Below are 11,868 nucleotides of genomic sequence, written 5' to 3' on the forward strand. Positions count from 1 at the left end.
CATATTTGTATATTAATTGAAAGAGACAAAATTATTGTGTGTACTACATATAAATTATTATATATATATTATTTTAGTAATAGAATCGGTTTAATAATATTATTGAAAGTCTGATATTAGGATAAAATTGCATGGATACCGTTTGCGAGATATTTTGATAAAACAGATATATGTTTTTATCTGTTTTAGTTTTTAATATTTAGTCTTGCATCAACGTATTTGAAATAGATTTTCAAATAATATATTTTTGTTACATATATTTTTCAGGTTGACATACATAATGTTTCAGTAAAGTACAAAAACTTTCGCAATGAAACTTTTTGTGAAAATATTTTTACAATTTTTTTTAAATGATGGATGAATGGTTAATGAATGTTAGCATATAAGTATAGAGTAATAAATAGGTTGCCTTAAAGACAAACACGAATTAGAAAAGCTTTAAAAGCTTGTGCCTTCTGTATTTTTGTGATATTTATTAAGATTACATAAGCCATAGATATAATATAATTTTAATTAGTTGACTTATTCGGAGGATATGTTATATAATAAAAATATTGATGAAAAAAGCAAGGCATTTTATTTTTTTTGCCTACATATAAAATATAGCTCGATTATAACTTGTTGCACCTAATTCGTGTTACGAGTTATTGAAAGGGAGTTTTTAAATAATAATATTTATTTACACGTCTCAAAATAATTTATTATTGATTTAATATATATAAACAATAATTCGTAATGTTAATATTAATTCGGATAACATGTATTTTGCAATGAATATACTGCGAGATAACACGTCGCATTCAAGGTCCCATGGTGTAATGGTTAGCACTCAGGACTCTGAATCCTGCGATCCGAGTTCAAGTCTCGGTGGGACCTGAAATATTTTTATGTAGTAAAATTAATTTATTTGTCCATTATAGGGTTTTAGTTTCATTATTATTTAACAAACTGCCTATTTATTTCTCAACTTTTCGCTATTAAACAAATAACTCAGTTTTATTACCAATTTATTATATTTAGGTAGTTTTGAAAAGAATTTTAGATACTTGAATATTTATGTTTTATGAAACATAATAATTCTATTTGTATAAAAATGTTATTCACAATGAAAAACATTTAAAAATGCCATTCAATATACTTTTTTTTTAAATTTAAACATTTCAACAGTTATGTGTAAGAGAGACTTAATGTGCACGTTTAATAGTAATTTTACTTGGCAATCGATATGATACTTAAAAGAATTTTATAATCAGTGGTATAATGCACAATTTAATATTTAATTTTCAAACATACCAGACAATAAAAAGAATAAATTCTGTTTTTTATTGATAAAATATATTTAGGCATTTACAAAAACAAACTGTATAAACATGATAAGAAAAATCCAGATAAGTATGATCAAAAGATAACTAGATTCCAAATCAAACTTCAGCTAAATCCCACTTCTAATAAAGTTTATGGATAAAGCGTCATATGATGGATAAAATCCATAAGATTTGTTTATCTAGTTTCCGAAACTGCTGCTGTGCATATCTTGTAAAATTAAAGGATTAGATAAGAACAAAATTCAATAATTATTTGTACAAATTGATTGATAACTTATAGTTTTCGAAAATTCTAAACTGAAAAAATGCAGCAGTTTCAATTGGCTCTTCAAGACTAATTACATCCTGAAGAGCCTTAACGAGCTCATCCTTCCTATGCACCTTGCGTGCACCAGGACCATCTGCAGGTCTGTAAATAAAAAATTATTTAGTAAAAAGATTTGAATAGTCTAGAAATAAATATTTTACACATAGTGCACAAATACATAAAACTATTTTATAACTCAAATCCACTGTCCAACAATTTAAAAAAAAATCACAATAGAGATGAAAAATTAATCAAAATTCATTTTCCTTGACAAGGTGAATGAAAACGTGATTATAAATAATGGTATATTTTACTATACTAACCCGGACCCCTTAGATCCATTGTTTCCTGATCGTGGCTCAGTTTTAGTATCAAAATTAAACAAGGTTTTGAAACTGAAACCAAATTGTGGGTGGTTATTTAACTAACATAAAACAATGCAATAATTATTGCGTTACTCACAATTTGACAAAAAAGTCTATGAAGGCCCAAAAAAGGCCTATAATTTTCCTCAATCCCCAAGGCTGACCACCTTGATGGATTGTTCCATCTAAAATTACATCAATAAATCGAATTAAACGTAATTCTTAATTTAATATTACCAATTTAGATACTGCAAACATACCTGCTCCTACATACATTATTTATGTATGTACGTATCTACTCTATTCATGAGTTTTATTTACTGATTGACCTAAATTTCAATATTTTTTTTTTAATTTTGAACAATTTCTTATCGTCACGTCATCCTAAATTTTGATATGTCATTTTCAAGAACTTGCTCATAGTACGAGAGGCAACGTCAAAATTTTAATGGTTTAGGTTTAGAAGATTGAGAATATATATTAAAAATGTAAAATTACGTGTTGAAAAAAAAATTAAAATGTCACATCTCATTATAGTTTATGAAACAAAATTTATCATACGATAAATATATTAAAGTAATACATTAAACTCACTGATGCGATATGAAATTGATATATGTCAAAATGTAGACTAATTGTAATAATAATAATTGTATAATCAGTACAGAAATCTTACACAAAGTATTACATTTTGAATAAAAATTGTGTATTTATTCCTTAGAGCTAATTGAGTCTTTATTTATATTAATATTATATCTTTATAATTATAATTATGTAATTATAAAAATAATTAATAATCCTCATTTACATTTTATTTTGTAAATAATGAGGACTGTAAATGAAAAGGCGGAGTTAATGATGTTATAAATTGCGTTCACTATTTTTTTTTAAATAAATATTTGCATATTTTTGGAATTCAGAAGTCGCGTCTATCGGACTATTAGTATTGCCATACATGATCGAATTGAAAATAGAGACCAATAATTACTACGGGTAACACTCTTTTTTAAACAAGTATTATTAACCTAACTTACATCAAAAACTTCAACAACGTGTTTTCGGCTTATATGTAATTATATTTGTTGACGTTATATTGTGGAGATAGAATAATTTAACTTTTAATCTGGAATCATGAAAATAAACGCTAAGAAACCAGTTCCTTCAATGGAAAAGAAACAATCATCTTCCAAACCTAGATTATCAAAGGCTATGAGAAAAAAGAGCAAAGTCTTGACGGTAAAAGATACTTACTTCATAAATTATTTTCTTTCTGTTACTTTACTATTTCTTGTTTTTAGCCAAAGAATCAAAAAAACACAGATGACAATGGCAAAAACTTTATTCCCATACACAAAAAGAGCGGTGTCGTTTACTTCGGGAGAATTCCTCATGGATTTTACGAGCAAGAGATGCTTAAATATTTTTCACAATTTGGAAAAGTTAAAAAGACTCGAGTATCACGTTCCAAGAAGACTGGACGCAGCAAAGGATATGGATATGTTGAATTTGCAGATTTTGATGTGGCAAAGATTGTTGCTGCGACTATGAATAATTATCTTATGGGAAATCGACTTATTAAAGGTAGCATACTTTGAAACAATTCTTCAATAATACTCACAATTAGCTTTTTGAATTTTGTATAAATTGCAAATTACAAATATATTATCATACAATACTAATGTCAAGTATCAACAGAACATTACAAAGTGTTTCTTAAATGTTATATAATCAGTCTTAGTTGAAGTTTTATTTGATTATAGCAACTTTGGTTCCTTCTGACAAAAATTACTTTGCTGGACGCAATTGGACACAAAAGAAGTATCCAGGTGTAATTTCTCGAAAAGATGAAGTAAAGAATAAGAATCGTAGACTTAAGGGAGATAAAGACGATACAAGACGACAGAAAAAAATTGAAAAGTATTTTTATATAAATTTAAGACACTTTTAATAATTTACCTATTAATATAAAGAATTAATGCATTACTGCATGCATGAATGTTATGAATCTAAATTATTTATATCTGTTCTTAAAGATAATATTGAAGTATTACAATATTATATCATGTTTCGTTTATTACAGGTCAAAGTTGCCATGCTAATTTATTATTTGACATTTCAGATTAAATAAAATAAAAGAGCGCTTGCTAGAACAAGGCATTGATTTTGAATTACCTTCTGCAAATAACTCTCCTAGTAAAGTAGTTGAAGTAGTATCTGAAAATTCATCAAATAGTGAAGGTCTGAAAACGGAAAGCAGTAACGAAGAAATGTCTGACGAAAATAGCTCCAATGATGAATGTGATGAATCTGATTTGGAAAGTTATGCAAGGTATTTATTCTCATTGAACCTTGTTGTTGTTATTGTATCTGTAATATGTAAATCTATTGCAAATTTGCAATCAAACAATATATTAACTTTTCATAATAAACCACTTTATTCAATCAATCAAAATAAATTCACTTTAAGATGTTATGGTCTAGTTGAAAGATGCATTTAGAAAATTAGTACCTCTACATCTTAACTAAAATATGATCAATACAATCATCACATTCAAATCAATTTAAAATTTTTACTTTTTAAGTTGTGACACATTTCAAAGGGAATCAATGATAATGAGATTCAAAAGACAAATTTTAAAGCTGATATCATGTAAGGTTATTTTATCTCTCAACTTGTATTATATGTTTTTAAAATTTTAGTTCAGATGAAGAGTTGGTAGATGATGAAGACGATGACGATGATGATGATATGAGTTCTGAGGAGGAATCAGATGCCACAGATGAAGATGATGATGAAGGGGAAAGTGATCAGGAAAATGCACATAATTTCGTAGCAATAAAAAATAAAAAGAATCAAATGAATAAATTGCCAAGGCAAGATATGAATAAACTTTTGAAGCGAAGAGAAACGGGTGGAATTACTAAGAAAAGGGTTAACAATAAACAAAAATTGATACCTAACACTGCATTTACAAAAGCTGCTAAAGATATGGTCAAAGCAAAAGGTGCAGTTCTCAAAAATAAAGCCCAACTGACAAAGAAACACAAGTGAATTTCTAATTGATTCTTTAATATAAAAATTGAAGAATAAAATATTTTATATGAAAAACATTACATTTCAAGTGATTATGAAATATGTTACAGTTAAATTCGAAGTTAGTAATGTTACGTAATGTCTAAATTGGTTTGTTTTTATAAAACAGTATATGTAGACCTCACAAATCTCCATTGTCGCTGCAATTTGTTTTTGTTCTTTTCCACTTCATTCTTCTGTTTTGGAACCAAACCTTTACCTGAAATATATTATACAGATATTTTAATTACTTTTTTATTAATAATAACATAATAAACATCTCATTTCATAATTTTGAAAATAAAATAAATTTGTTTGTTCACATGAGTAAAATTTGTAGAATGATCATTTCACCTGCAATTCATAATTCTAGTATATTTTCTACATTTACAATCATTTTGGTACTTAAATGTAACATGCAATTGTGAAAACAAAATTTAATTCTGCTATTTTAAGTTTTTTTTTTTATTTTTTCAATGTAAACATGATTTTTTTTATTTTCCTAATTTTAAGTTTTGTATTATAAATAAACAATTTATATAATATACAATTGTATGACAATGATACAATAATTGTTATATTTATATAAATATTTAACACGATTTAGAAAAAAACAATTTTCTATAAGAGTGTGATTTGCAGAATAACAAGATATGAGCCTATATCTTTTACATAACAAAAGATATAATATGATTGTAAATTGCTGTAATGCCTCAACTATTTCATAATTTAAGAAAAATGTGAGCTTTTCATCTTGAGCACAGAATAGGCAAAACAAATTGCATATTATAACTATATTACCATAGTGCATATCCTCATATCATGGTATCAGTGATTTTTTTAATGTAAAAGGATATTAAACAAGTATTTTATTGTACTAGTTTATTATTATTATTAGTTTTTACGTATATATTTACATAAATGTCCATATTAAATTTAATATTTTAATATGGCAGGTTAATATTTTAACATTCCGATGTTGGCAGTTTTGTAAAACCTGAACTTACGTCACAAAGGATATGAGGATAATTCAGTTTATGCAAGTTCACTGACAGCATTGACATTAATAATAATGTCATTGTTGTTATTGGTTTGGTCATTGACAACAATGACGAAGAATTGCAAAATAAACAGTTTTTTTTTATAAATAAACAAATTATTATACGAAAGTAATTCATAAATTCAAATAGTGATATGAAATTAGAAGTGGAAGTGATATTATAACTCTTAACGAACGAATGCCGCCATGGACGCCGCATGTCGTAACAAAAATTTTGGCTTTTTTTATATAATTCTCAATAAGGGCACAATGCCGTTTCAAAATAAATTTGAATATTGATCAAAAAACAATATTAGCAATGGAGTAAATCATTTTTTAAAAATCCGTCGACCTGTCATAGTTTTAGAAAATGCGCTCGTTCGTTAAAGGTAAAAAACGGGTGATAAGTGTAATCAAGTGTCAAAGTTTGACTCTTTTATAACTTTTTTTGAAGTCAAGGTTTTTAATTCTGATGCAGCCGAAAAGGACATTGTAAGGAAGTTACGACAATGTCAATATGTAAGTCTTACAAAATTATTATAAAATTTTAATATAATTTATAAAAAATATATGTGATTCCGGCCGGGATCGAACCGGCGGCCTTCTGCGTGTAAAGCAGATGTGATAACCGCTACACCACGGAACCCACGCATGGTTCTCAAAATATTATCGTAGAGATACTGTAGACAAAAATAGTATAAGTATAGTACTATAAAAAAGTATAGTATAGTATAAGTACAGTACTATAAAAAAGTATAGTATAGTATAAGTATAGTACCATATAAAAGCTCATATTGTACGTGTAGTAATTTGACTGGTAACGCCTCGCACCTGCATATAACACAGCGGTTTCCAACCTTTTTTGCATCGCGCCCCCCTGCAAATATAAAAAAAATTGCTGCGCCCCCCTTTATTTTTTTTAACCGTTTAATTTTATAAATACTCAACTGATCTTATCAGACTACAAATTAATATGCAATATTATGTAAAAATATTCATAAAAACTAAATATTTTTGGTTTATTTTTTAATAACGTTCCAAAAATGTTGGGTTATTTTCGATAATAGTATTCTGGAAACAGTTGTACGCGCCCCCCTTAGGACAGCCTGGCGCCCCACTGAGGGGGCGCGCCCCACAGGTTGGAAACCGCTGATATAACACCTTTTGATTTTTTTTACTTTTTAAATTCTCAAAGAAGTTTGTTTTCGCAAAAAATCGATTTGCTAATTTTCTGTTTTCTCGACGTTTCAGGTCATTCTGAATTGGATGAGAGCAGATTTCAATAAAGTATATGTGCCTATGTGTATTTGAGCCGATTTTTGACCTTCGGTCGACGTTGTTTCAAAATCGGTTGAGCCGATTTCAAAAATTTAAGCCATTTGATGTATCAGGACTTTGTAATTAGCCGAAAAGTGTGAGATTTTTTGTCCACAATTTTGCACAGATATAAAAATTCAAAAACTATTTGAAAGACATTGGTAGGTAATCTTGTTGACTAGATTCTGGTAACGCTCGGCCGGGCCGTTTCTTCGTAATTAAACGTTGAAAAAAATTTTTTTTGACGGTTTTGATCAATCTTTATATGAAAATAGATATCGTAGTCTGAAATAACATTATGAAATATTATAAGCCTACGATACGCGGTTGAATTATAAAAGATTAGAATTTCGCCCCGTGTTGAAAGGATTCTAATCAGAATCTTTGCCGAAGCATTTATACAGTTTTACATTCACTTAATGTTGAGAAATGAGTTATTCCATTTCAAATCTTTTAATATCAAAAACACCACAAGTAGGGGCAACAAATTGAAAATTCTCTTCCTTGCTCGTTATACGAATAAGTATTAATGAACACCTGAACGAAAGTAATATACTCTTCTTTTATCTATGGTAATAACTTACCTGTCTTTCGGTTAAACGCAAAGCTACTGAAATTTCGTATCTTCTAAGACGTGTGAGATAATTGCAAAATTTGAATTCGTCTTCCAATTGTTTGATTTGGTCTTTTGTAAAAGCAGTTCGTTCTTTACGCGGTGCTACTTGCGCCCTGGTCTTCGCCTTTGTCGTGTCCATACATTCATTTAGTTCTGAAATTGTAATGAATCAATTATTGTCCAATACATAAATGTTAGGCCAAAATTTATTCAAAAAAATGCAATACGAGAATATTTTTTCTAACTAACATTTAACTTTATATTGTTCATTACTAGTTTAATTTATAGTAATTTTGGTCATATTAACTTATTTATAGTGTTTTAACGCATGTTCAATCTCTCAACCTTAGCCAGGAGGAAGTGGCTATTTGTCTTGAAGAAAGTGGTTAAAACTTCCCGACATATGCAAATAATCGACTTATTCAATAAAAATTGAGATTTAGCCATTTTTAAAATAGACATAATAAAATTTAGAGATTTTGACATGGTCTGTTATTCCCAACTGTAATTAATTTTTATAATTTTTTGTAAATCTATAATATTTTAGAATGTTGGAAGACCATGACTTTTAGCATCATACAAAGCTTCGTCAGATTGGTCCAAAAAATTTCAACAATTATTTTCGAACAAATGACCCGACTGATCTTTAGTAAACTCTAATCAACTTGATACCTGATACCTAACGTAGACGAATAATTTTGCACTTGTTTGCTAATTTTAAAGATCAGCCTATAGCCTCGCAATTATTCAATATGTTTCAATTTTGATGTCAAATGAATCAGAATTACTTGAAGCGCCGAGAAGACATAAATTTAGCAAATTGGACTTTCTGAAACAAACATATAAACACAAGAAAAAAATAAGAAAATGAAAAGCATTCTCAAAGAATTTGATCGAATAATGGAGTTTAATGTTATATAATAATCTTTGTAACTCAATTTTTTTTTTTTTTAATTTTATTTTCAATAGCAATCAGAATACATGGCAATTCTATGAGCTATTTGGCTTATGTCATTCACTCGCACACATACACACACACTTTCAAACACACATATAAGTTTATCTGATAAATATTATTTTCATATTTAGAGAATCACTTCAATAAGTGATTCTACTATTCTGCTTACATAAAGTTTGAATATTTCTAAGGGTCCTCCATATTATCTTTGGGCAGCTTAACTCAAAATCAAAATCAATTGCAATCAATTTTTGCAATAATTTATGAAGTATTACATTTTTGGATCTCGTTGGTGAGCGAAGGGTTAAACAATTCCTGATGCACATAAATTTTTATTCTCCTATATATTCCTTATACGATTTATGTTTATTTTATTTATCGTTATTCGATATATTTTAATTTTTACGTATTTGTCTATAAGCAATAAATTAATGATTCCGATTAATTTGCAACGAAAAATATGATTCCGGCCGGGATCGAACCGGCGGCCTTCTGCGTGTAAAGCAGATGTGATAACCGCTACACCACGGAACCGATGGGGTTACAATTCGATGCAATTTTTGTGAATTCGCGCATGTACTTAAATTCACTAGTGCAGTTGATCAACTTGCACTAGATGCATGTAAAATAACATATAACATTTTATATTTCGATTGTTTAATGTTTAATAATACAAAAAAAACCTACTCTCCATTTTACTAACCAAATGAAAAACGCACAATAGTTAAATGTTGCTTTACATAGAAAAGACAAAAAATCTTCCACATAACTAACTCAACGCAAATCTAGATGGTTTTGAAACAGAGCTTTGTTCGAAAATTGGAAATGTATTTATTTATTTAATGTGGAAGATTTACTTTTACTTTGAACAAGTTCATGTTTTATAGCATTTATATCTGCCAATTGCTTCAATACACAAGCGTTATAAGAAATAAATGCATTTTTAGCGCACTCTCATTGTCTCATTAATTAATTTTTGGGTTAATTTATTATTTCCAATAGTAATTGGAAAATAGATAGTGCAGGCTGCGGTCTTCTGTAATGCTAGCAAATCTTATGAATTTGTGCAAGTTTTTCTAGTACTTCACAATCGAGTTATAGGTTAATGACTACTATAAATTCAAAGAGACAAAATTCAAGAAATACACTTCCAAAGCTAATGTATTTAGTTCGAAATAAAGAAGTAGATCCAGTTAGTATATTAAAAATCTTCACATTTTGGTACAAATCTCATAATATCATTTGTAAAAATCTCTGTACATAATAATAATTTGTCTGTACATTTTTAACTGTAATTGATTTGCTTGAATCAGATACTGTATGCATTACCAAACTCACATCCACTTTTTCTAGGGTATTTTAAAAATCCATATAAAAATCATTTTAATATTTTTGCATATTCAATAATTCAATCGACAGAAATTTCAGAATTATTTTAGAAAAGTTGTTTTTTCATACCTAGGTTGTCTTGAACTTTTGCATAGACGTTGTCTGCAATTTTAGCGTAGGCACTGTACTTCCTTTTATTTGCACTTTCAGATTTTGATTGTTCTTTATTTATATTTAAAGAAATATTATCATTAACTAACAAAGTAGTTGGTTCAACTGGTGTTACTTTAAATTCACTCGTAGAATTGATGGTTTCGTTTTCCTGAAATTATTAAAGATAAATGAAGTATTTAAAGTAAGACTAATATGTATGAAATAAATATTACACATATGTGCGTTAACTAAAGAAAAACAATAATTGATGAACATTTTAAATGTTGCAAATTATAAAATATCGAAACCAATTTTTTTATTTCTTATATCAAATCCTTACAATGCCACCTATTTTGAAACGAATGAAATGAAATACTGTCCAGGTATTGTTAAAAAAGATTGTTATTAATTATTAAATAATCTATAACTTCTTATTCACTTAAAATTCATACCTGAACCGCCTTCGTATCCACACAATTTGAGTAATTTTCCCCAATAAAATCATTTATTTCATTTATCACTGTTTCATCTTTAATTTCGGAATTTAATTTTTTAACATTATCACCATAAATTGATAATTTTTCACTCTGATTGTTATTTAAATTTATGGACTGAACACTTTCATAATATACATTCTGGCAATTTAGTGCATTATTGTCACCACCTCGTAAAGATTCATTGCGATAATAATTAGATTTGAGATTTGGATTCATGAAATAATTTTCTGCAGTGTCATTTATAATTGGTTGAAGTTCTTGTAGGTATCTTTGCAAACAATAAGATTGCTGATGGTTGGATTTGACTTCTTGATTTTGTGGTGAAATTCCTTCATATGCAGACAAATGCATGTATTGAGCAGTATGGTAAAACATGTGAGGGTAGTTAATTAATTGATCCATAGAGGGTATATATGTATGATCTTCCATTTGAATAACTTTTGTTTATAACGGTTTCATTTAATTTTTTATCACTGGTTAAATGAATATATTACTTTAATCACAGAAATGTAAGGATATTTTGTTCATTTTAAAATTATTTTTTGGCAAAATAATATATTTTCAAAAATTCAAATTTTGCCATTTGAAAAATTTAAGCAATTTTTATAAATTTTTAGAAAGAATATACTTTTTACTTCAAATTTACTCCTTGCATATTATATTTAATTTCATTAATTCTTCAATAATAATAAATTTAGTACTTTCGGTAATTTTCAAACCAACTAAATTTAAATACTATCTGTATTTAGTGTATTCACTTAACGAAATCACAATCAACTAACGAAGGATCTTTGTTCCTTAGAAAATCTTGATGAGATCTTTTCTATGCAATGCTTATAAGATCACTACTACAACCCAATATAAAGAAAAATCTTAGCCTAAGGTTTTT

General features: G+C 27.8%; 2 protein-coding genes and 3 non-coding genes across 5 annotated transcripts; 2 read left to right on the forward strand and 3 right to left on the reverse strand.

Moving 5' to 3' along the window:
* The first annotated feature begins 804 nt into the window (after positions 1–804).
* Positions 805–876, forward strand: Trnaq-cug. Its single transcript has one exon. It is a non-coding gene; the product is annotated as a tRNA-Gln (tRNA).
* Positions 877–3,032: 2,156 nt separating this feature from the next.
* LOC113384983 (MKI67 FHA domain-interacting nucleolar phosphoprotein-like) lies at positions 3,033–5,099 on the forward strand. The gene is made up of 5 exons (XM_026622774.1): positions 3,033–3,233; positions 3,296–3,578; positions 3,758–3,914; positions 4,117–4,326; positions 4,698–5,099. The coding sequence occupies exons 1-5, from the start codon at positions 3,129–3,131 to the stop codon at positions 5,047–5,049; spliced, it is 1,107 nt and encodes a 368-aa protein (XP_026478559.1). The 5' UTR covers positions 3,033–3,128; the 3' UTR covers positions 5,050–5,099.
* A 113-nt stretch (positions 5,100–5,212) lies between these two features.
* On the reverse strand, positions 5,213–11,354 carry LOC113386034 (homeobox protein Hox-C5a-like). The gene is made up of 4 exons (XM_026623843.1): positions 11,115–11,354; positions 10,459–10,651; positions 8,011–8,195; positions 5,213–5,290 (listed from the first exon to the last, which is right to left on the reverse strand). Exons 1-4 carry the CDS (start codon positions 11,352–11,354, stop codon positions 5,213–5,215), a joined length of 696 nt encoding a protein of 231 aa, XP_026479628.1.
* On the reverse strand, positions 6,683–6,755 carry Trnav-uac. Its single transcript has one exon. It is a non-coding gene; the product is annotated as a tRNA-Val (tRNA).
* On the reverse strand, positions 9,462–9,534 carry Trnav-uac. The gene has a single exon. It is a non-coding gene; the product is annotated as a tRNA-Val (tRNA).
* Positions 11,355–11,868: the final 514 nt, after the last annotated feature.

The sequence above is a fragment of the Ctenocephalides felis genome, unplaced genomic scaffold, assembly GCF_003426905.1.
Source record: "Ctenocephalides felis isolate EL2017-DRISC unplaced genomic scaffold, ASM342690v1 CF-g0.4_SCAFFOLD_03571, whole genome shotgun sequence".
Classification (NCBI taxonomy): Eukaryota; Metazoa; Arthropoda; class Insecta; order Siphonaptera; family Pulicidae; genus Ctenocephalides; species Ctenocephalides felis.

Bases quoted from the DNA above. Each gene is read 5' to 3' on its own strand.
- LOC113384983 (XM_026622774.1), top strand. From the start codon at position 3,129: ATGAAAATAAACGCTAAGAAACCAGTTCCTTCAATGGAAAAGAAACAA. The intron at 3,234-3,295 runs GTAAAAGATACT...TCTTGTTTTTAG, and splicing joins AAAAGAGCAAAGTCTTGACG to CCAAAGAATCAAAAAAACAC. The intron at 3,915-4,116 runs GTATTTTTATAT...TTGACATTTCAG, and splicing joins CGACAGAAAAAAATTGAAAA to ATTAAATAAAATAAAAGAGC.
- LOC113386034 (XM_026623843.1), bottom strand. From the start codon at position 11,354: ATGTTTTACCATACTGCTCAATACATGCATTTGTCTGCATATGAAGGA. The intron at 10,652-11,114 runs GTATATTATGAA...TAATAATTTCAG, and splicing joins ATGCACTAAATTGCCAGAAT to GAAAACGAAACCATCAATTC. The intron at 5,291-8,010 runs GTAAGTTATTAC...AATATATTTCAG, and splicing joins TGCGTTTAACCGAAAGACAG to GTAAAGGTTTGGTTCCAAAA.